The 26,327-nt window shown below is 24.9% G+C and overlaps 1 protein-coding gene across 2 annotated transcripts; it reads left to right on the plus strand.

Annotated features, from left to right (window-relative positions):
- Positions 1 to 6,415: 6,415 nt before the first annotated feature.
- cad (homeotic protein caudal) lies at positions 6,416 to 25,720 on the plus strand. Of its 2 annotated transcripts, XM_089175922.1 has the most exons (4): positions 6,416 to 7,761; positions 23,768 to 23,913; positions 24,768 to 24,842; positions 25,291 to 25,720. In XM_089175922.1, exons 1-4 carry the CDS (start codon positions 6,843 to 6,845, stop codon positions 25,315 to 25,317), a joined length of 1,167 nt encoding a protein of 388 aa, XP_089032048.1. In that variant the 5' UTR covers positions 6,416 to 6,842; the 3' UTR covers positions 25,318 to 25,720. The 2 variants fall into 2 exon arrangements, with proteins under 2 accessions (XP_089032048.1, XP_089032047.1); XM_089175921.1 differs by lacking the exon at positions 25,291 to 25,720 and having other exon boundaries at positions 24,768 to 24,980.
- Positions 25,721 to 26,327: the final 607 nt, after the last annotated feature.

The following is a 26,327-nucleotide window of genomic DNA, read 5'->3' on the forward strand; positions in this document are numbered from 1 at the left end:
AAATTGATCATCACCAATCAATACCATGAATCTTTTAGAATTTAACAAAAAATCATTTAATTTTACATCACACAGCGTATGGAGATAACTTGAAAAAAAAAAAAAAATAAAATGGTTTCCAAATTGAAAAAGAAATTATTCATAGTCAGAAATGGTAGGAAGGAAGAGTGATGGAAGATAAGGGAGTGTAATTGGTTGGTTTGTGTAAATCATTGTTACTTATGTTGTTATTTGCTGTCTGATTGGTGATAGGGATTGGGGTGTCAATTGCGGATAAAAGTAGCAGAAACAGGTAGAGTAATAAATCTCTTAATGAGATTGAAATCAGAATTTTAATTGAATTTGTGACTATTATTGGATTTGTTCTTCCTTAACCCTTTTGTATGATCCACCCTGTATATACCTTCTATATGAATCTTACTCCAGCAAAAAAACAAATTAAAAATGTGAATAATATACGCTTACATAAAAAAAGTTCAATATATTTTTTGAAATTTTGTCTATACTTTGCAAATAAAAAAAAAGAACTTTTTTGAAATTAATCTTATCTATATCTTGATTCACGTTCAAGAAAATACATTATTTACATTACCGTAAAATTTAAAAAAGATCGGAATATAGTAGTTTCTGAGGTAGATACATTACAAACTTACAACATTGCCGTTTGACAAAACATTTGAAATTTCTATTGTGAAAGCATTTCAAGAATATATACCTAACCATTCATCAATAGGTAGTGACCCCAGTAGTAGACAGTTTACAACTTTTTTACAACCAAATATTGTTCTTTGACTACTAGTCACTACCTGCTGACCAATTTTTAAAAGCATTAAGATATTTACATAATAATATTATTATTAATAAGTTCACACTCTTTTCTTTAGTACTTGCTGTAAGGTTGAAATGAAATTTTTGTTGCATTGAAATGCAAACCATTCAATATCTCAATTCAAACATAAATCGAGTTAAGCGACTTTCAAAATAAGCGGCTCATATATTATTATGTTGAATATTGATATGTGTGTATATATATATGACTCGATGGTTTCTTTTTTTTATATATTTTTATATCAAAATAGCTTATGTTGATTAAATAATATTAAATCGTCCTAAAAGTTTCTTCTTTTTTTTTAGTAATTCTACTGGCACAATATTTTTTAGGTTGAACAATTTAAAGTATAGAAAAAGGTAAAATAGAGTAACATCGATATTATTTAGTAAAATAACGTAAAGTACAGAAAAAAAAGTATATTACACATGCAATATTGTTTAATTTATCATCACAAAAAAGGGAAGAAATTTTCGGGACGACCTAATACATTTCGAAGGATTTTCTCCGATACTTAAATTCATCTCCCATGTTTTTCAACTTATTATATAACACTTTTTAAAGAATTACATAAGAGTAGATATATTTTGTCCAGAATATAAAACTGATTGGAAACATTCCTCAAGATTTTTTTTTCTGACGATCTTTTCAAGGTATTTCATTGTATTCGATCAGGTCAATGTTTACTTTAGGCAAAAAAGAAAAAGGAAATCAAAGACAGGATTGGTGGAACATATGCTGCATTGCGAACATGGACATGATTCAGACAAAAGTTAGTAAAGGAAATAATAACAATAGGATGGATAGAAAAAAAAGGAGAGAGATTTTGTCATTTTTTTACGTTTGCCATAACTCACCTTCAGATACTAATCAGATACTACCTTATCTTTATTTTAAAAAACTTTCAAAGAAAATAATTATTCAAACTTTGACTTACTTTTTCTCTTTTTATAATATATGTTTTAACATAAAATGATAGAATTTTTTAATGTGAGATAAAAGGAACCTTTTCACAAGTATTAAAACAAAAATACCGTCACACTCATGTACTCACATACACACACTATTGAAAAAAGCAAGCAATAATCACGAATTAATTAATTTAACGTAAGATACAAAATCTAACGAAATTATGTTAGACTTGTCTTTTTTATTTGGCATACTTTGAAAGTATGAAAACGGCAAAGTATTTTGTACCTTTTATAAGATGCTCATTTAAAACAAGATTTCACATGCAAATATTTGCTTTACCTTTAGAAAAGTTGTCGTTCGTTTTTAACGAATTTTTAACCGTACCCCAAAGACATAAAGATTAAAAGCTATGTTACTGCTTCATTATCATCTGTCGGCTAATTAAGATGACTGGTCAACAGGGACGGCTCGTCTGCAGTAATTACCACAATCCTAATTTTTCTCGATATACTAATGTATCAATTATTTTTTTCATTTTCCTTTTTTTTTTTTTTTTTGCTTTGCAGTTAATTTTATTATTCGACTATTCTGTGTAATTTTCCAATTTTCTATAAAAATTAATAAAAATCTATCGGGTAATATTTAAAAGAACGAAAGATACTAGTAACATTTGTGTTTGATACTGTAATCATATGGTTACAAGAACAAACACATATATGTAAGTCATATGTGTCAAATGTGAACTGTTATATTAGTATAACGTTTCAATGTTCGATACGTAATTTCACTTTTTTGTTATATGTATGTATTGTAAAAAAATCAAAAGTGAAGTTATTGATCTTTTTGATCAAAATCAAATAAGAAGAATGAATCTTATTTTTAAAAAATAATTTTGAATTATACTAATGTATATATATATATAGTTTTATCGATGACGATCATAATTGTTTGATTTAATTTGAATCATAATTTTGATATTATTTTTTCTTCAATTCCATATGCCGTATTTTGAAAAATATTCACATAGAATTATTACTAATAAATATAATAATTATTTAAAGAATTCTACGAATTTAAAGGTATGTATTGGAAAAGATGAAGAAATTTTGTTCACTTCATAGAAAATTCAGGAGTATAATAGTAGAAGACCTATTACATGATGTTGAGTCAGCAGCACTGTGTGTGGTTAGGTTAGACACGATCCTGAAAAACTTGAGATAAAGTTTTTCGTTTCAATAAAGAAAAAAAGATACGTGTTGAAAGGAAAGGAAGCGTTTCCTATTAAAGTCACAAAAGAAAAGGAAAAGATGAAAAAAAGGTATACAAAACTCAAGGACAAATTCTACATGTAGAAATAGAAATAGAAGAAAAGAAAGAATTGGTTTGTAAAAGTAGCTAACAGTATTTTTCAAAACCCAATATTGTGACTGAAAACCTTTGTCGTTGATCTTCTCAGCTGCCTTTCTGTTCAAAGATTATGTTGTACGGTTCAAAAAATTATCTGATATTTTTGTTATCTTTGTAATTTGTAACAAAATATAAACTCAAATATTAATATATCGGTTTTTATCAACATGTTTCTTTTCTTAGAATTAGTTAAAATAATACAAATAAAAGATAAGATTAAGAAAACAGAAACAAGGTATTTGTGAACAAATTTTTATTGTTTTAAAAATTTTTTGTTGTTGTTATATTATCGTAAAGTAAACTATATAAAAATAATTTGATTTTAAAAACGATATTATAAATGAATTTATTAACAAGCAAGTGATTAGGTGATAATATTAATGAGTTAATAGATTTATTGTAAGAATAAATTTAATCCTCTGAAGATTCTCTGTGTCAAATTTGTTTATCATAGTATTATGGTTTAGGTACATATTTGAAGAAATAGTTAAAAGTATTGTATGTTGTAGACTTATGTATAATGTGCATGTCGTTGCAAGTATAAATGTTGGAATTTTGTATTATGAGATAGGTAAACGCCATAAACAATGTCTATAAATGTTAATCATACCTGCAATAAACTACGAATTTCCCCCACCTTAAATTTGAGCCAAGTGATTTGAAGATTTATGAACTCAATCATCAGTTTATATAATATTAATGATGACAATCGTAAATAATAATAATAAATTTCAAAGTTAAATATACACGTTTAAAAATTTCATTTCAATACTTATTTTTTTAAACAATTTTTTTATATAAATCAATTATTTGTGTTCCATATATTATTAATTACTGTCTTATACAAAATATGCATTAAGGTTGCGATTAAAAGATATGATTCGAGATGAAATGGAAAAATTACTGAAATATGAAAAATTAATCACGAAAATGCAGGATGCATACGAAGATGTAGTTTAATTTTTTTTTAAATTAGTATTTGCGTGTTTTTAGGAGTCGCTGATTATTTATTTGATGTAATTTTTTTTTTAAACAAAATGGCGGATGTAAAATTGCGGATTGTTTTATTAAAAATTGATTCAATCTTTTTGAAAATTGGTATTTTAAGGATTTTTAGGGTCGCTGATTATTATTTCGATATTATTTTTTTCCTTAGATGAAAATCAAACGGGAATCTAATTTTTAAATTTTTTGTTAATTAAAGATATGATAAACAATTTAAATTTAAATTCAGTTATAGCACAGGCACACGTGATTATCATATTATAATTATAATTAAAGTTCTTTGAAAAAATATTAGTCCTCGATTGTTTTTTAATTTTACATGGTTGTAAGGATCCGTTTAGAACATTGAATTGCATTTTACGAGAGTAATAATATAATTTAAACATGTATCATATTTAATTTATAAATATTTATTATATATTATTTGCGTAACGAATTTTTTAAATTTATTTTATTGTTTTCCATTATATTCTTAAAAAAATAGTAGTAAAAAAATCAGGTTTTTAGGGGATAAAAATCAGGTAAAAAAAGAGAATGTTTGTAAAACATGTTTCTATGGGAAACAGTTATAGGTATTGGGATCACTCGTAAATTATAACATTCTAAAGAAGTTCTACTATAAATCCTAGTATTGTTCTTATAAGTAACCATGGTTTTTCTCCTTTATAAATTATGAGTTCCAGTGAATTGTCAATTCTACAGACACCGATATAAACTATTTGATTTTTCGTATCGTAAGTGGAATGCGAGTATTAAAAACATGCTAAACTAAAAATGAAAAGAAAAAAGAAAACATATCAGGTGTTCCCTTACTTCCAACACCCTTATTTTCAACGTTTGCCTGTTTCTGCCCTTTATTTAGTTTTAAAAGACGAATTTAACGACCGGAGTTACAGCAACTATTCCAACCTTTTTGTTAGATCATCTTAAAATTCTTAACACGATCAAATAAAATTCTTATTAAGTGTGAAAATACGTTACTTGTTATTTTTGAAAGAATTAAATTAATGTTTAATAAACATTTTATATTAGTAATAACTTTTAGATTAGATGTACAATATAAGTATGAATATTATTATATTGTTTCGGTAAAGATTTGATGAGCCATTATATTTTTCCAAAACTTATACAGTTTTATTTGATGATTTGATGATCCTCTTGAAAATTGAAACGCTAATATAATTCATCAATTAGGACATTGATTAAGGGTTTTAAGGTAACCGTTTGAATATAAAAAAGTGTATTTTGTTTGGTATATAAATGACCTTTAATTATTTTAATGATTTTTAATTAACAATTTAACAATTTTTTTACAGCGTGTACCGCTGTTTTTTTTTTTATAGACGCGCGTGATCAAATTATCGTACCCGATAATTTGTAAAAATCCTGCACTTTGTAAATAGTAAAAATCTATAAAATATATATATTATATAATATCTAAATAAAATAAAATAAAATATTTTATTAACAATCCAATTAAATTAAAATCTTATTCTTTGTCAAAAGAAATTAAAATGGAGCTTCGAACAATGTAAAAGCGTCGGTTATGAACAAGAATAAAAATAAACATACGTTGTCGAGTATTAAAAACGAAATTAGAAAAAAATTATAATAATACCTAAATAAGAAAAAATATTTTATTAACAGTTCAATTCAATTAAAATCTTATTCTTTGTCAAAAGAAATTAAAATTGGGCTTCGAACAATGTAAAAACTTCGGTTACGAACAAGAATAAAAATAAGCATACGTTGTCGAGTATTAAAAACGAAATTAGAAAAAATAATTAAGTAATTCCCCTTCACTCAAAGTATTTGTTTATTTAAAAAATTATAGTTTATTAAGCATTTGTAGTTAATTTGTTTAAGAAGAAAATTAAGCTCACAATTAGAGGTGTGTATCATTGGCAGTTCTGTGGCGCTGGTTCGAGAGTAGAGGGGAAATGGTTACGTTGGTAGGCGGTGGTAGGGAGCACTTAGGATGACGAAGGGAATGAAGGGAAGGTTGAATTGGGTACGGCGATGAGTGGTAGGGATCACGAAAGAGGCGTATATACTGCGTCGGCTGTCAAGGCGCAATAAGACGCCATGCGGCTTGTTGACATCATAGAACCAATCAGATTGGTTGGTTTCAAGTGTAGTGGGGATTGACCAACAACCGTAGGCGGACACTCGTCAGGTACATCAGCGGCAACCTTTCTTCTTACAGTCGAGTGGGATTAGTCGTATATAAAAGCTCGAAACATCAGTGTCGAAATCAAAATTTACATTTCGCTTAAGAATATATATATATATATAAAACATTTCATAATAATTTATTGTTGTTATTAATTAATTCATTCAGATTAATTAATTCCGAAGCATATTTGGTTTTCTCTTTTCTTTCTTTTTTTTTCTTTCTACGAAGAATAAGGTACATCCAACTTAAAATTCGCGACATTGTGAAAGTGTTGAAAGCAGTTTCTTCGTGGATTATTTGAATACAAAAACTTTCAGATAAGTTTAAAAAAAAAAAAGGAAAAAAATTACATTTTTGAAGTTTTCAACGATTATATTATTGTTAAGTCGAATGGACAATATTTTATTTCGATATTAGAACGATTATAAAAAACAACCAGTGATTTTTGGTCGTGTTTATCTTATGTTAGTGGTTAATGAAATACTGTTGAATGTTTAAAAAAAGAACATAGTAATGGTAGATCTTGATAGTGTAGTTTCGTATTATAATCGTTCGTTTGCCATGTATTGTAAACAACAGCAGCCATTGTCGCAGCCATTATCGACACCAATTCAGCAACATGTACCCAGTCAACAGGCTCAACATGTTACTGCTACACCAACGGCTCCTACCATTGCAGATACTGCTCAACAATTTTGGTACTCAAGTTACCCCCATCCATATCCACAAACACCAACACCATTTCAAAATGCCGGACCATCACAATACTTCGATCATCCAGAAGTTTTCAATGCCTGGTCATCTCATCCACATTCGCATAATTATTCTTCGCATATACAATATCAACCATATCCGGGTTATCAACATCATTCGAGCAATCAGCAATCCCAAATTCATCAGTTTTACGGTCAACAGCAACAATTATCTCAACAACAATTACCAACAACGGCAATACCACTTCAAAAATCGCAATTTACTCAAGAAGAATCCCTTCAAAGATCTTTAATAGTCCAACAACATTCGCAACAAAGATCACCCAATGTGCAACAGAATCAAATTCCACCAATTGCAGATCCATCACCATGGTTGAGTCCACCAAATACTATTAGCAGTAGTGAAATGAGTAACCCTGGTACACCATCAAATTCACCAACTGCAAATAGTAATAATTTCAGTCAGACCAATGTGAATGTTAATATGAATAATAAAGAAAATACCGTTGCACAATCGAGATCAGAATTACCTGGTAGTTCGTTTTGGTCGGAAAATAGTCCCGGTACACCGTCCGTTTCACCGGCAATTATTAATAACATCAGTAATTCTGTTATTATAAATAACAAAGAAAATACCTCTGCACATGTAAGACAAGGATTAACTAGAAGTCCTTATGGGTGGATGCGAAGACCATCTTATCAAAATCAACCAACTCCAGGTGAGTTTTTTATTCATATTTTTTCAATTATGTTTATTGTCATTCTTTTCTTCTTCTTCTTCTTTTTCTTCTAATTCGTCATCTCTCTAATTTTGTTTTCTTTTTTCAAACAAGCTACGTACTTTTATTATTTTCGTCAAACTTTCAAAAAGATTTATTCCAACAAATTTAATCGATATCCTGCATGATTGATTACGTTAATACAAATAAAATATATTTATACAATAAGAATATATTTTATTGTAATTATATTGATATATATAATATTTTATTATATACAATCTAATAAAATATATATATATATATATATATATATATATATATATAAATATATCAAAATGAATAACCGATAAGCGGATACGTAAAATTAGGAACACAAAAGACAATATTATTATTCTTCGAACATTATCGATACTTCGATGTAATTATAATAAGGAACTATTATTTATAAAGATTTCTAAATTGTGTTTACTTCTGTTGACATTCAAAAGTTTAATAACAATAAGTTCTATTTAACGGGATACATATAACGTTAAAAACGGAATTCGATGATCAATTTTGAAAAATATATATTTTTGAATTTCAAATTAATTATACACTTATCACTAATATACTTTTTTACATTAATCATTTTTCTTTTTTATTTTCTTTTCTTTTAATTCGCCACCTAGTTACCTTTTGTTTGTATTTTTATCTTATCTCGTCATGTCCCGATATCGCGTAAAGAAAAACGATCGAACCTATCCAGGGATTAAAATTTACCAAGGATGAAAATAGTAGTCGGTTATGACAATTTAAGAGATAGTTTATGGTATTTTTTTCATTTTTTTTTTTTTCATGTTACTTCATTTTATCGTATTAAAACACGGAAGACGATTTAAGAGAGAAACAAAATCTCGTTGAAATTTTTATAATATAAAATTATTATTTTTTTTGTTTTATAGATAAATTTTTTGAACGAAAGAACAAAAATTAGGTTAGAAGGAGAGAGCGAGAGAGAGAGAGAGAAAGAGTGTGAGAGAGGACCTTTTAACCATATCACGTATATGTATATGTATATATATATATACGTGAAAGGTTATAAACACGTCTGAACGGACTAGATACGGGGAAACAATGTAAACACGGTAACAGACGGGTAAACATCTAATTGCTCTCAAATATTTGTAAGATAATCCCTCTCTTTTTTTTCTCTCACTCTCTCGATCTCTGGTCTCTCGTCGTCAACTTGGATTTTTCATCTCGGACCCTATATGATTTTTCTTCACACATTTTACTTTTTTACAATCTTAAATTTGACAAACATAAACATAAAAAAAAAAAAATGTTCATCAATTAGACGAATAGAATGAAACATTATTTTCATTTGAAATGACGAGAATAAACGTTTGTGTACGATGATCGGTATAAATTTTTGAAAAATATATTTATACACATACATTTTCTTAGATATGAAAAATTATTTTAAAAGTTCTAAAGTATTAAAATCAGATTAAAGATTAATACAAAAAAAAAAAAAAATTCGAATTATTTTGAAAAAAGGTGATTTACGTTGAACGTTTTTCTATGCTTTGTATGAAAAAATTCGGATAAAATTATACAGTTAAATGTTTATTATATGTGTCGTTTTTAATGATAATTTTTTTTTTTGTATAATGTCATATATATGTATATATATATGAATCATGCTGACGCAACTATACTGACGCGTATAATACTCTGTATAAATAATTAACAGGATTAATATCACCTTTATTCATTTTAAAATCAATTTTTTTCTCTTATGTTTGGGAATGGGGATTCTTTAAAATGTCCATAAATACAAAAAAAATATATATATATGTTTAAAAAAATATTTCGTAAAATTAAAAATATATTATATAATTTGGCGAGATTTTCCCCAAAGTTCTGCGAGTTGTGGTCTCTTCTAATGTTGCAGTTTGCAACGTAGCAACGGATTCCAACGAAAACCAAGCTACGACGATTCACGAGCTCTGCACACTCGATGGTACCGGTACGAGAAAATTTTCATTAATAATTATCGTACCCGCTTCATTTCTATTTAATTTTTTCTATTATTAATAGAATCTTTCTTATCGAGAAAATAATTATATGCTGTAAGCAACATTGTTAGCAAGCAGGAGAAATGACAAATGTTATGGCATGTTGTATGTGATTTTTATCGATGTTGTTTTACATTTATTTATTGAATGATCGTTGGCCTCAAATCGATGTATCTTTTCTTTATTTTTTGTATTTTTCTTTAATATGCTTCTTTATATCTCACGTACAGAAAAATAAAATATATTTAAAAATAGTATAATACAATGAATTTAATGTTAAATTAATTAATTAATTAGACGTTTAACAATTTTCATGATTAAAACTTGAGGTTAATAGTATTTCTTGAAAATTATTTTTCTGTCGTTATAGTTTATATATATTTATAAATAAATTAATATAACTATAATATAAAATAAACTATATATAAATAATATATAAAGGAAACTATACAGAGAAAATAATAATTAATTGCAATTTAATGTTAAAGGACAAATTTGCTTCAAACTAAACTATTTTTGCGAGCAAAAAAAAATAATATTTATAATAATAACGATAGTTTTTCTAATCCACCGAATAATATCGTTTAAGTCGATCCTTAAACATCGTATTTTCTTTTACATTCTGTTATTCTTATATTCGACACCTTTTTTTTTCTATCTTTCTATATTTTTTCTTGTGTCCGGTAAAAGTGCCGACTTTAACAAAAAAAAAAAGAAAAAAGAGAGAAGCAGCTTTGCAATTATCTAGATTTTCTCACCCTTTTTCATTCGAGTCTCTCTTGTCATAGGCCTTAACTTTTCTTTCTTACTTTCTAGATGGGGGAACGACTTATAGTCCGTTTTTTTTTCTTCTCTTTTTTTTCTTTCTTTCTTTCTTTCTTTCTTTCTTTTTCCTCTTTTTCCTTCTTCTACGTGTTCCTCATCTCTCTTTTTCATTTTTCTTTAGCCAGTTCCATTTCACGACCGTGCGACCCTCCAATACCTACCTCTACCTAGCCAACGGTTATTATCTGCATTTTATGGTTATATTGCAGCCGACCGCTTTGCCTGCATCGTTGAAAATCTTGTGTATCGCAGAACGGTATTACGATTTTCGTGCTTAAAACTTGTATTCGCTTATACCTGTCGAGATGCAACCAGCAGCAAATCATCTATTCTATACATTTTTGTTTGGACAAGTAGACAAACGCACATATATACACATATACGCACATATGAGAGTACTAGCATGCGTACAAATAACGCACGAATAGACAAGAAATATTCTTCTTTATCTTTTTTTTTCTTGTTTATTTTTATTTTATTTTTTTTTTTCGACCACTAAGAATTTTCTTTTCCTTTCTTCGAGTACAACGATACAAAAAACGTACACAATATGGATGCCCACGGTCTTATAATCTTGACGGGGGCCGCCATTTTGGTATCTCTCTTCCCGCATTCAAAGAATCTTGAATAAGATTCTTAGAATTAACTATATGAGCAAAACGGGAACGTTTTTTTTCTTTTTTTTATTTTATTTTCTCGTTCGAATAAATAGAGATCGTTAACCTTTTATGAAAGGAAAGAAGATCGTTCGTTAGAATAATATTTCTTCTTCTTTAACAATACATACGAATGATATATATATATATATATATAGATCTTTATAATAGTTCGCGTTGTTTTATTTCTTCACTTTTTTAATACTCGCGACGTATGCAAACTCGTGCGAATTTATTACGCAACTAGGTTATTAAACGACTTGACTTTTAAATCATTTATGATTTTGATTGTGTTATTCTTAAACGTTAAACGAGTTGAGACAATATTTTTCAATCTTTTTAATGTAAATAGGAAAACGACAATTTTTTTTTGTCCTAGATGTAACTTTTTTATTTTCTTCCTTTTTCTTTTTTTTTTTAATACTTACAAGCGTTCGTTTATATTTATTCGTTGTTTATTTCGCTTGTAAAATGAAAGGTTAAAACATCGAATATTATATAAGATGGATATAACAAAATTTGTTTTTTTTTTTTAGAATTACATTAACATATTATTGATCGGTTCTTGCATACCTAAACTTAATGTTTAAAATATTAAAAATGATAAAATATTCACGTAATATTAACATTTAAATAAATTCAATGAAAAGGTCTTTTATAATGTTTTAATAACAAAGGTTGTACAATTTTATATTTAAATAGAAATATTAATGTTTACGTTTACAAGAATCAATTATTTATGATTGTTCAATTGCACGTTTCATTATTGTATTACGTATTATTCTGTTTGAATTAATTTTACAATTGAAGATAGTAGAATCGGAAGATCAAATAGTTTTTAATTTGAAAAATCATTATCATTGGATAAGTATTTATCAAGAAATTGAAATACACATAGAATTTGATCAACAGGTATTCATTGATTTATTTAAAAACTGTACGAAACAGTGTTAAGAAAAATCATAGAAAATAGAAAATAATAAAATAACAAATTTCATTGATAGATAAATAAATAAGGAAACGTTTGTTTTAGAATTCGAAGAATATTATTTTGTTATATATTCCACAAAATTTCTATATTTTTGTTTTATTTATAATAAATAAATTATTTTATCAAAAAAAAAAAATATATGTATATACTTATATATTCCAGAAATTTCTTTATTTTTGTTTTATTTCTAATAAATAAATTATTTTATAAAAAAAGTATACATTATAATATATATATATATAACAATTTAGTTGGTTTTTCTTTACAATTGTTCTTTTCTATCCAGAGAATTTTTAGATACATTTTGGTAGTTTCTAATACAATTGTGCATTGTCTTTTATTCACCGTCGGTAATAATAGGTTAGGTTCATCTTCCATCTTTAAATGCATAGTGGTACAAATAGAAACTTTACTAATTTCCAAAATTTCAAGTTTAACAATAAGCAAAAAGAAAATGATCCAAAATTTGTTTTGTTTTCTTTATTTTTTTTTAATATTATATTTTAACAATGAGGGACTAAAAATAAATATTCTATATTTCTAATCCTTTTTTTTTTTGATGAGAATATGCAGGTAGTAAATAATTGTAGTTATTGTTTTGATTTTCTTTATTTTTTTTTTATTATTTTTTTTTTTGTATAGATATGTATTTCTTAAAATAAACATTGAGTGTGTGTGTGTGTGTTGTTCGAAATTTTTCAGATTTAAAAACATTGTCTTTAAAGAAAAAAAAAATTAACATCAATATTATAATTCTTTTTAGAAAAATTCATGTATTATTCCATTTATGATAAAAATTAGTTCAGATCAAATAAATTATGAAATAAATTATTTATATAAATTCTTTTTTATCAGAATAGATAAAAGAATCATAATTTTTTGTGATATCCTTTTCTATTAACAAATTAAATTATAAACAAATTAAATAAATCGCGAATAATTTTGTAATTTTAAAATATTAATGATAAGTGTTAAGTTTTGATAGAATTCAGTTCAAAAATATCGTTCATTCAAAACGTTTAAGTGTTTAAGATTACTATCAGATAAACGTCAAATTTTTCGAATGATCTTTCAATTTGTTTGACATTTCAATTCTTTCATTCTGTCATGTTTGTAAGAAAATGTGACTGCTGTTGATTGATTACGTCGCTGACAGTTCACAATTGATATATACGAACGTACGATACCTTTCTTTTTGCTCCACAAACTTTATGATACATATTACAACAGTTATTTGATTTATTTCCCGCACACAAATAATTTTATTATTACATATTTTGTTATAAATTCATTATATCAAATATGTAATTTTATTACATATTTTGTTATAAATTCATTATATCAAATATGTAATTTTATTACATATTTGTATATATAAATTTTTATTAAATATTATTCAGTTATATTTTATTTTTAATTTATATATGATAATTCTTCATTATATAGAATGATGATTATAAAAATGTAGAAAAATAATTAATAATTCATTTATATTTCGTATCTTAAATACAAATAGTATATTTTTATATTAGATTATTTTTCGTTGTCGAATTAATATTAATTTTTAGTTAGGCAAAATTACTTTGCTTTTTGCTTAATAAATATTCGTATTATCGTGATAAACAAAAAATAGAATACTAACAAGAGAATTAGTCAAAATTATCAGAATATTAATTAATAAAAAGGTGTAAAAGAAATCGACGATTAGTAAAACAAGTATTGATTTGATTTAGAAACTAATTTTTAATAATCATAGCTTTTAAATCAAAATTTTCTTTTAATAATATAATGCAAATATTTTTACTGTTTTAATTTAAGATTTATTTTTTTATTTCGTAGTTTTTTTTTTTCAACGCACTTATAAATGACGATAGTATCATGTTTTTTAATTAATTATAATATTTGAAATAATAATCTATCAAAAATATTCAGCTGAATAGACAATATATTATACATATACATACATTGATAAAAAATAAAATATGGTATAGTATAATATATATGAATATAATAAATATATTATATTTAATAGAATGTGGTATTTGTTTTATATACGACTTTATGCCATTTATACCTGTCGTCTACTTATTGAAGGTGTTTTTATACGGCCGTCGGAGAGAAAAGGGCTAACACGTTATTTCTCACCTATACAGTTTTCGTTTCTTATACGTAAGATGTTATTTTAAAATTAAATAATAATATTTGCTTTATTGATAGATAATATATATTAAAACAAAAACAATTTAATTAAATAATCAATTAAAAATTTGATTATAATGTTTATTAAAATTTTTAAACCGTGAACCAATAATGATTCTTGCGGCGTAATGAAAGAGTAGTTACTCAAAGTAGGTTTTTTTTTTTTAGTTAGACGAATTTACTCGACGATTAATTGGTTAAATATTTGCATTATCAAGGAAAAAAAAATAGAGCCAAAAACTTTATCCGAAATTTTATGAAACATTTATCAAGTTAGATAAAGTTCTATCAGAAATATCAACAATTTTAATACATAATTGATGTTTTATTTAAAAATTTGATTTCAAAATTAATTGTTAAAAAAATTCGATAGAAACGTTTAATTTAAATTATCATAGATTTAATAAAATGATTGATGAAGAAATTAAAAGAGTAATAATAAATCATAGAAATTGTAAATTTTATAAATAAAATTTGTTATATTATTCTTATTGGATTGAAATACGAAATAAATGAAGTTATAATTTTTATATATAAATTTTTTATTTTATAATTTTGATATTTATTTTACTAGAAAGTAAATCTCCAGCACTTATAAAAATCAAAGAATTTATAATTTTAACATTTTATCAAACGCTTATCATTTTTGGTATACGCGTGGTCTATTTATGATACTAACTCAAAATCGAATTATCAAATAATGTGTGCGTTTTAAATAAAACATTTTAAAAATCTATTGTATAAAAATATTTCTTCAAATTGAAACACAACATTTTTTCCAATTTATTTCGCACATATATTTATGATTTATAGTGCAGGTAGTAAAAATAATGGAAGTTCAAATAACACACATATTTCTTTTTTATTTAATCATAAATCTCATTGTAAGTGGTATAATAAAAATTCTTATTTAAGTTTAATCATAGGAAAATTCGATGAATTTAAATTGCACGTATCATTTTATATAATATTTTTTGCTGTTATATGAACCTTTATTAAATGAGCTTAATTCTATATTATATTAATATTATTTATATATTTGTTTAATATAATAATATTACAATATTATGCTAATTTTTCAATTAATTAAGCAGTTAGCAATGATTGACGAGTATACAATGATTTTATTCAATATCATTCAACAATAAAAGATTAAATATTTTACTAATCACTTTATAGACCAGCCATATATTTAAATTAAATAAATAAATAAATATTGTATAGCAATACAATTATTAATTTTATAAAAATATCAAACAATCGTTTGATTAAAACATAATTTAATTTTACAACAGTTAAATATACTCTATGTTTGACAAGTATACCCGTCAACGTTTCATTTTGATGACACAATTTAAATATATATTTTTCCAAAAGGTTCCTACAACAAATTGATTAATTAATAATTATCGCAGTATAATAAAATAATAATTTGATATAATAGTATACAATAGAGATTTTCTATCTTCAGTTTGATAACTCAACGAACTGGTTAATTAATAACCATCAAAGTTTAATATAATAATAATTTGTATAGAATTATAATAATAATAATAATAATAATAATAATAATAATAATAATAATAATAATAATAATAATAATAATAATAATAATAATAATAGTACACAATAGAAATTTTCTATCTTTAATTAAATCAACATAAATTATTGCAGATCAATCAACAAACTAGTTAATTAATAATCATCACAGTATAATATAATAATTATTTGATATAATAATACACAATAGTAATTTTCTATCTTTAATTAAATCAACATAAATTATTGCAAATCATTCAACAAAGTAGTTAACTAATAATCATCACAGTATCATATAATAGTATAACACACAATAAAAAATTTCCATCATCAGTTAAATTACATAACTCGTTGCCAATCATTCAACAAACTGGTTAATTAATAATCATAAGGGTATAATACAATAATAATTTAATAAAATAAAATACAATAGAAATTCTTTATAATTATAATATTATATTGTTAAAATAATATATAGTTAAAAAATATTATAATTAAATCACATAAATCGTTGTCATCAATCCCTAGATATTCTAATTATAAGAAATCTTATTCGTAATTAAAAGAACAAAAGAAAAAAATGATAAATTACTCTATTAACATTTACACCCAGTAACTTGTCTTGAAAAATTATAGACGAAAAGAATACTCGATGGATAATAAATCTGATGTCTATTTGAAACGTATATGCTCGTATACAAATGTGAGGATGGCACAATACGAGTAATTGTGATGCCACTGACGAATAGTACCCCGGGCGAGATGCGTGAACGTCGGGAAATTTCGCGAGGGGTTGAAATGAGTGAGAAAGAGAAAGAGTGAGAGGGTGAGAGAACCATAGGAGGGGGTGGGTGTATGGTTTAAGTCTTGGCAGGGAAAGCAGGGCACGCGCTTTTGCCATTTCGTAGCTCGAAATGGAAGAGCAAATGCTATAATGGGGTGGCAACGGGTCCCACGAGCACACTTTCTTCTCTCCCTTGACTGTCTCACTGCTTTCTCTCTCATTCTCTCTTTTTTTCTATTTCTCTCTTTCTCTTCTTTTTTTTTTTTTTTTGCTTCTCTCTTTCTCTTATCATACGCAATAACTAGCACGTTTTAGTCATCTCGTTCATATATTTGTTTTCTCTTTTTATTCTCTTTTTTTTATTTTATTTTTTTTTATTCTTCTCTTTTTTTTTTCTATCTTACGGATGCATCTCTAACTACATAGATATTTTTATCGCGATACCAATTTACCTTGAACTCCATTTTTTCAATCGATTATTATATTCCCTATTATATTTAGAATGAAAGATTATGACATTTTTTGATATTATTCAAAGATCTACAAGAGACAACGATATGTACTGTTTTTTTTTGTTTTGTTTTATTTTTCTTCATCGATTATTAATATTTAGAATGATAACTTATCGATTATTCTCTTTTGACAATTGGAAGAATAAAATTAAAGTCATTTGATCGTTGATTTAGATACTAGATACTTATTTTTCTTTTTCTTTTTCTTCTTTCCCAGAAAGAACAAAAAAAATAGAGTTATAACGAAATTTCGAAAGAGAATCCTTCAAATGCTTGGAAAAAAAAAAAAACTTAAGACGAGAAATGAAATGAATTTAAGATCATAAAATATCGTTTGTGATTCTAAAAGTAAATCAGCCAGTAATCCACGAATCAACATGCACGATGTGGTTGCGTATACGTTTCACAAACACACAACCTTTCCAAATTCTTCCATCCAAGAGAGAAAGAGAAAGAGATAGAGAGGAGAGACTCTTGAGGTATCAACGACCGTGATGTTGTATCCTTATCAACATCGGTGTGTCTACCACCGCCGAATTTCATAATTTTTCCACGCACGAATTGAAAATATGCGATAAACAAAAGAATTAACCAGAAAGAAATACATATATATATATATTTTTTTTTTTTTTAATTCGAAACGAAGATAAAATATAATAATTCGATATGTTCTTTCGACTAATAATCGATAAAATTGATTAATCAAATTGGAAATAAAAAAAAAATATAAGAAAATAAAAAATAGTAAAATAATTATGGTATTTGGAAGAAGAAGAAAAAGGATTCGACGATAGAATATTTATGGTTATGATAGAATCGTTGATGTATAATCACTACGAAGATAAATAACAATTTGATAAGTTTTTGCGACGAATATGAAATTGATCGATCAAATTAGAAACAAAAAGAAAATAAAAAGAAAATGAAAACAAATAGTAAAACAATTATTATAGCATTCGAAAAGAGTAGAAAAATGGTTCGACGATAGAGTGATTATGACTTTGATAGAATCGTTGACGTATAATCGTAACTATGAGAGTGTTCAGATATCGAAGAGATGAAAAAGGCCGACGGTAATCCCTTATACTGTGAGTCACGTAAACGTTCACGAGCTCACACAGGACTTTATATTGAAACGACACACTAGTTTCTCTTTCTTTCTATCTTTATCTTTCTCTTTTTCTCAAACTCCTTCTATTTCTCGTTTTTTTTTCTTTTGCTTTTGCCCTTTCAAACAATCACATCCGTGGTGGTTGGTTTGTTAGTAGTTGGTGGTTGGTTGATGGTGGTGGTGGTGGTGGCACCAGCCTCGTGCGAGAGAAAATCCCTCGAGAAAAATCGTAAAGGACGTTTTCGGATCTGAAAAGTTCAGGTGTGTGTAAAAATTTCGTAGAAAATTGGACGGGACCCGTAAGAACAGGAAGAACGAATTCTCAACGTGAAAACAACACAAAAAACTCTTTTTCTTCGAATATTTTTTTTTTTGTTTTCCTCTTTCTTGCTTTCACATTTCTTTTTCTTTTTTTATTCTTTTTCTTTTTTTGTCTTTTTTTTCTTTCATTTTATTACCCATCCTTCTTATTTTTTTCTTCTTTTCTTCCTTCTTTCTTCTTTTTTTTTTTATAGTTGTTGGGTCTTTTTTACTTCTCTTTTTGTTACATATATATATATATGATACTTTCAAATTTAACGTGTTAATCCTGAAAATCTTTAGAAGCTTTGTTACAACGTAGAAAAAAAAAAGGAAAACGAAACTTACGTTGAAGAAATCGAAATTACGACAAAATTTCAAATTACATCTTTTTTTTTTTTGGAGGAATATTTAATTTCGTTCTTTCTTTTCTCTTTTTGATCTGTGTTGATTACGATCTATTTCTTCCTTTTTTTCTTTATTTTTTTGACAAAAAGATAAAGTCTGACTTTCGATAACGGTTTAAGAATATTTCATTGTACATAAGATCTGTTTACGTGCATTATATCAAATGAAGTCGAATAAGGCGATCATGTCTTACAAGCTTTGTCAAATATTTACAGATTTAAAGTGAGAAAAAGAGAGAGAGAGAGAGAAAGTGAGAAAGTAGTGAAGGTTAGGTGAAGGGTAAAGGTGTGAAGAGGGAATATGTGTAAACCTCAAAAAAAGGGAAGAAGAAGTATTTATCAATTCTTAAGAGTCATGATTTTGACGTCATTGTTGTTGTTTTAACGATAGTTAGAGATACATATATTTATACATGTGTATATATATATATATATATATATATATATATATATATATATATATATATTTATACTTACTTAAATTATTATTAAGTCCTCATGCATTAAAAAGAATTTTCGTACGTTTGCTGTGATTCTGGGATAGAGAAGAGCCATTATATATATGAGGAGGTGGTGAAGGAGGAGATTTGATGTACTTACGTTTTGATAACGATCACTCGTGATCCCGATAGAGATTCGAAAAGTTGAGAATTCTTTAAGCTTAATATACTTTAAACGTTACTTTAGTTTGCTTTAAATGATATCTCGCTAGAAATCTTATAATATCTTATTTAATGAAGACATTTTTATTTATTTATTTTCCTTCTTTTTTTTTTGAATATCTTCTTTATTTCTGTTTTTTTCTTGTTTTTTTTTTTCTTTTTTTAATATCTTCTTTATTTATTTTTATTTTGTTCGTTGAATAAGTAAAATAAGTTATAAATTAATTCATTTTATATGATCGACGAATAATTTTCTGGTTCAGATTAAATGTTTATTTAATTCTTTTTATGTTGTATTAATTAATAGGCTATTATAATTAAATTCATAACCTAAAAAATACAAATTTCTTTTTACGTTAAAGGATTGTATTTATTTATTTTTTTTAATTTAATTTTTATCTACTTATTAATGAATATAGGAATAATTATTGATTGCATAAATGTATATAATATGTATGTACAATTTTTCTAATTATGCAATAATTACTTATCCTTTTGTATTAACGAATGGGGCTAATAAAATTGAATTTGTATTATATACAAAATATATCCTTGTCTAACGAAGACATTTATTTATTTTTTTCTTTCTTTTCTTTTATTAAAGAGTAAAATAATAATTGATTTAATGATTTGCAAAAACAATTTTCTTCTACGTTAAATGATCTAATTTTTTTCTTATTTAATTTCTTATTTTTGTCAATGAAAATTATAATTTATTGGTTACATGAGTTAAATAAAATTTTCTCATCTATATAGTGTGAAGAATTATATATATAATTCTTATATCTTATATCTTAATATCCTATATAATATATATAGGATAACTAATTGATTTCAAAATCTACAAAGAAAACAAACAAAAACAGACAAATCCTTAGATAATCTGTTCTCTAATATATCGCGTGTCGTATCTTCGAGCACTAATGAAAAAAAGAAAAAAGAAAACAAATAAAAAAAGAGAAATAATAATAATCACTTACACAACAAATAATCATTACACTTGACATAGCTATGTACAACTACATCGTTTACAATAGAAAAATATAATTCGTAATAATCTTCAAACATCGTTGACAACATTCGACATGATTCTTCTCGATGATGAATTACGATAGTAGAAAAAAAAAAAAAAAACACCGTAGTTTGATGGAATCACAGGGGGACTTGTAGGGGGCAGAAAGAAGGAAAAAAAAAGGAAAACAGTCGTTTTGATTTTTTTCTCTTTTTTTTTCTAACAGGAAATTCAACGTGTATATGTGTGTGTACTGTGTATAAGTTTGTGTATCAGCCAGCCATACTGGATCCACCTATTTGAACGGTCGAAAAATCTAAGGTCGAAGCCTATTCGTGATACCACCTCAAAGACCTCGGAGTACTCTTATCGAGGAGTGGTGGATTAACGTTCACGCCTTTGATCTTGCCGACAAGTCTTATCTAATCGTTCCTCTCATTCCTCCTCTCTTTTCCTCTTATATACATATATTCTATCCTTTTTTCTCTTTTATTTTCCTTCTCTCTCTTTTAGTGTTTTCTGTTTCTCTCAGTCAGTCGGTCCTTCATTCCTAGGTGCTGCTCTTATTATAGCACTCTTTCTTTCTCTCTCTCTCACTCTCACTCTCCCTCTCTCTCTCTCTCTCTTTCTCTCTCTCTCTCTTCTCCATTCTGTATTCCGTACAAGCGTAATCGGGTTCTTCTTACAATGCCACGTCGAGTAAAGTTATTCACACATCGTATCGTGTTCAACATCATCGTTTTCTTCGTCATTTTATTCCTTCTTTTATTCTTTCTTTCTTTTGTGTATTTTATTTTTTATTTATTTTTTTTTCCTCTTTGATTTTGTAACCTGGAACGAAGATTTCTTCTTTATGCAGTAAAAAAAAAAAAATTGAATTATTATTTATAATATAACTATTTTTTTTTATAATAATTTAAGATAAGCAAATATAAAAATATTTAATTATTATATTATTTAATATAATAATATAAAATATTATTATTAATGTAATAATTAAAATATTTAAATAAATAATAAAATATTATTATAAAATATTTTATATTAAAATAATATAAAATAATATAAAAAAATAATTAAAATTTTTTATTGTTTATAAATAATAATTTAAAATGTAAAAATATTTAAAAATTATTATGTATAATAATTTTTTTATATGTATATGACTGGAATAGAAATAAAAAATTAAAACGAAGACTTCTTTTTTATGCAGTAAAAATAAAATGATCACTTGTAAGAATTATTTATATATATATTATATTATAATAGTTTTTTTTTGTATAATTATTTTTCTTCGTTTTTTTTTTTTTTAATTACGAATAGAATTATTAATCGGTAAGTTGTAACGATGTTCTTTAAAAAAGCGTATCAACTAAATTGTGTCACCATAAATTATAATTATAAAGAAGAGTATTACTAATTCTCGTGCACAGATTACGCGTGGCTGTTGTAATATTGAATTTAAGTTCTTCTAATCAAATAAATGTCTCTTTTAGTTTTTCCTCTAAGAAATATTTAATTCCATTATCATTTTTTAAATGTTTTTTCTTTTTTTACTTTTCTCATTTTTCAGAGTTATTTTGTTCCAGCTATTTTTTTATTAATACTTTCTCACCAATGAGAAAAGCTTATTTTGAGGTTAGGTCATTGATTTACTTCATTGAAACATATAGTTTCTATATGAATGAAAAAAAAATATAAGAACAATTAATTAAATTGAATTTTGTTGTCGTACACAATATTTAATGTCACTTTGCAAGTTAAAAACCAATAAATATCATGATTCTTGTTAAATATTATTTTTGTATAATGCAAACATCTCCACGTAGTATTTTTTAGTATATAGTAGTATATTTTTGAGAATTTTCAAAAAACTAGATTTGGAAGAATTTATTTCCTGAGATCAGACGTAAAACGTTAGGTATAGTTGTCCGAATTTATTCTATTTTGTTAATACTACCCTAGTAGCACAAAATATTGAAAAATATTGAATACATGTGTATTTAATATTAAAAAGAGATACAATGTCTTTTTAATATTAAATACACATGTATTCAATATTTTGTTCTACTAAGGTATATACTTGTGAGAATAGAGATAATATTTTTCTAATAATAATTATTTATATTTTTTAATACGTTTTATTTTGTCTTAATCTTTGCATATTAAAATTTTTGCAATATATTTTAAAATTGCATTTGTAATTATATTTATCACATTACTTATAGAATTATAATTAATTATTATTAAATTAATATTTCATCTTATTTATTTATTTAAATTCTTCTTTCGTTATTAATAATGTTAAGATAAATAATTGGTTGTATGATTAATAAAAAAAAGACATATTTTAGTGCAGTAAAGAAATGATATTTTTAAAATTTATTTATTTCATTTTTATTAATGAATTGGTTACTGGGATAATTAATAGATAGATATTTAATTTTTGTTTCTTTTTTTTTCAATTCTTTTTTCTTTTTTTTCTTTTCTCAGTATCAATATAAGTATCAACAACGAATGCTTATCGCGAAGTTTAATAACGATAGTAATAGAGCAAAAAGGGATAAAGAAGTTTTCATGATACTCGCGATAACGTCTTGTTATCTCCTAGTAAACGAATCTATTCTAAGAATATACTCGTGCTTTTTCATTATTACGAATAGTTATATCTTACCTTTATTTTTTATTTATAAAAAAAAAAATAAGAATTAAGAAGTAAAAAGTAAATAATAAAACACAACGTAAAATGAGAATGAATTAATCAATCAAATTCATTTTATCGTTTATTTTTCATTTTTATTATAATTTCCGATGTAAATGATTTGATAATAATTAATTATTTAATAACGAATATAAAATAATGATCTGTTATAAAGAATTAATGAAATGTATAGAATTAAATGTTTTGTAATTTATTACATTATTATTATTTATTTATTTTACAGGCAAAACTCGGACCAAAGACAAATACAGAGTGGTTTATACCGATTTTCAAAGATTGGAACTTGAAAAAGAATTTCATTTTAATACTTACATCACAATCCGACGTAAAACTGAACTTGCTGGTACCCTATCTCTTTCCGAACGTCAGGTAATTATTATTTCGAATGATTAATTAATTAATATACCTTAAATTAATAATTGATGTGTGTAATTCACAAGTCAAATCGATTAAATTCACTTTTTAAATTATTCTATTAATTTTATTATTAAAACTACTTTATTATAATACTTAACATTTTATATTTAAAATTAATTTTGTTTAATAATTAGGCTTATCGTTATTAAATAAAAACAATTGTTATGATTGTTCAATAATAAATAATACGATAAATTATATTTGTATTTTTTGTTTTGTTAAATTAATTAATTTAATATACAATTTCAAAATTATGAGAAAAGAATAGTCTTCAAATGTTTCAACCAATTATCGTGTATTCCGGGTGAAGAATTTAAAATAAGCCACCCGAATAATTCGATTGCTATTGGTGATAGGAAAAAAAAATATATTCAACGAAATTCCCTATGTTTTAAAAATAGTATATACTCACGTTTATAGTTTAATTTTTTAGCTGACCGCTTAGAAGACATATGAAAGTCAACTTTGAATTTCTATATGAAATTATATATTTTTTGATGTACTATTTAATATAAAAAAGGTATTAATTATTAACTATAGTAGAGTTTTTATTATTATTGTATCATCCCTGGTTTTAATTTTTTTTTTTATAAACAGTAAAACAATGTTACATTTGATTTTTGAAATTAGAAAAATAGAGTCAAGTTAGGTTTGTAGTATTTGTGTAAAAGCTCCCACGTATTTCATTTTACTTGCAATTATTTAAATAAATTAATACGTTTATATAAATATTCTTTCAATTTTCAATTTTATCCCTAACAATAATTTGTTATTTTAATTGATTTCTATTTGTTGATTTGTTACAGGTAAAAATTTGGTTTCAAAATAGACGTGCCAAGCAAAGAAAAATTAATAAAAAACGCGAAGAAATGGAACAAAAGGTATACGAGATGATGAATTTTGTACATTGTTAAATTTTCATTAATCACAATTGTTACACTAGCAAGAACAACAGTCAAATTATTTTTGAAAAATTCTGACACAATTGAAAGTTATTCATTCGACGTTTATTCGACACTAATGACGATGATGATTTTTTTTTTATACGATATAGGACAATTAATTGAACAATCCTCGATACAATACAAATTTTTTTTAACATCCATTGTTTTTTTTTTTTTTTTTTAATTGGTTTAAGGCTCATGGAATTTACTTTCATATAAAATAAATAAAAAAATTAATAATTTTTTTTTTCAATGGAACAAATTCGGGCTCGAAGACAATTAAAAAAATCTACAACATACAGAAACATTCACACATTTTAATTGTAATTGTATTGAATATATATATACACATATATATTCATTATAAATTTATTGTGTTCAACAGCTGTACTCACATCTAAACCAGGCCTGACACTGAACAAGGTGATCTTGTGCAATTAATTGGACTGTAAGTCGGTAATGGTTCATTTTAAGTTGCTAAGATTGTATTATAAATAATTAAAACAATAGCATAATGTATAATTAATAAAAAACAAACAAACAAACAAACATACAAATAACCGACACTAGTCAAGAGAAAATACGTCATTTTTTAACATGATCATACACACCGGATCTTTAAACGAATGCAATTTAAGATTAAAATACAGCAACTTATAAAAATAAGTTTTATTAATTTGTATTTAACACCTACAACTGTATTCTATGTGTCAGTAATTAAAAAAGACATTTAGAATCAATTATTCTCATTTTTTTCGATGATTTTACTCAAAATCAATTTATTATTCATAGTTATTGGCACATATATATTTAAATTATTCATATGAGATATAAATATATATATATATATATAATTGTATTATCATGATATACAATAATAATGTACTTACACATATAATAAATATATATATTATATATTTATAATATATTTTATATATTATAATACAATAACTAATAAATACATAATATTTATTACATGTAGTAAATATATATATATTAATAATTCATATGATTTGTTTCAAAATTAATTATATTTAGATTAATATTCCTTTAAATTCATTCGAAATTGTATATATATATAATAACATTGGTTTTATATATAATTCATTTGTAAAATATTTCATTACTTATTAATAATTGTAAGTACTATATTATAATAATAGTGAATTTCTTTGTTTGTTAATAATAATATCGTAAGAATCGTTTAACTAATATGACATGTATAAATATTCTTGTTTTTTTTTTTTATATATATATATATAGATATATATTATATATGTAGGGGTAATTAGGGGTGGTAGAAATTTTATGATTTTTGAAATACGATTATACGAAAATTTATTATGTTTATTTCAAATGTTATTGTACGGAAATGTTACTCCATTATTTAATTTTGTTAAGTTACAACAATTTCATTGTATG

This window comes from Polistes dominula, unplaced genomic scaffold, assembly GCF_049000335.1.
Source record: "Polistes dominula isolate Pdom_NZ unplaced genomic scaffold, Pdom_raw_medaka contig_21, whole genome shotgun sequence".
Classification (NCBI taxonomy): domain Eukaryota; kingdom Metazoa; phylum Arthropoda; class Insecta; order Hymenoptera; family Vespidae; genus Polistes; species Polistes dominula.

Bases quoted from the DNA above. Each gene is read 5' to 3' on its own strand.
- cad (XM_089175921.1), top strand. From the start codon at position 6,843: ATGGTAGATCTTGATAGTGTAGTTTCGTATTATAATCGTTCGTTTGCC. The intron at 7,762-23,767 runs GTGAGTTTTTTA...TTTATTTTACAG, and splicing joins TCAAAATCAACCAACTCCAG to GCAAAACTCGGACCAAAGAC. The intron at 23,914-24,767 runs GTAATTATTATT...GATTTGTTACAG, and splicing joins TATCTCTTTCCGAACGTCAG to GTAAAAATTTGGTTTCAAAA.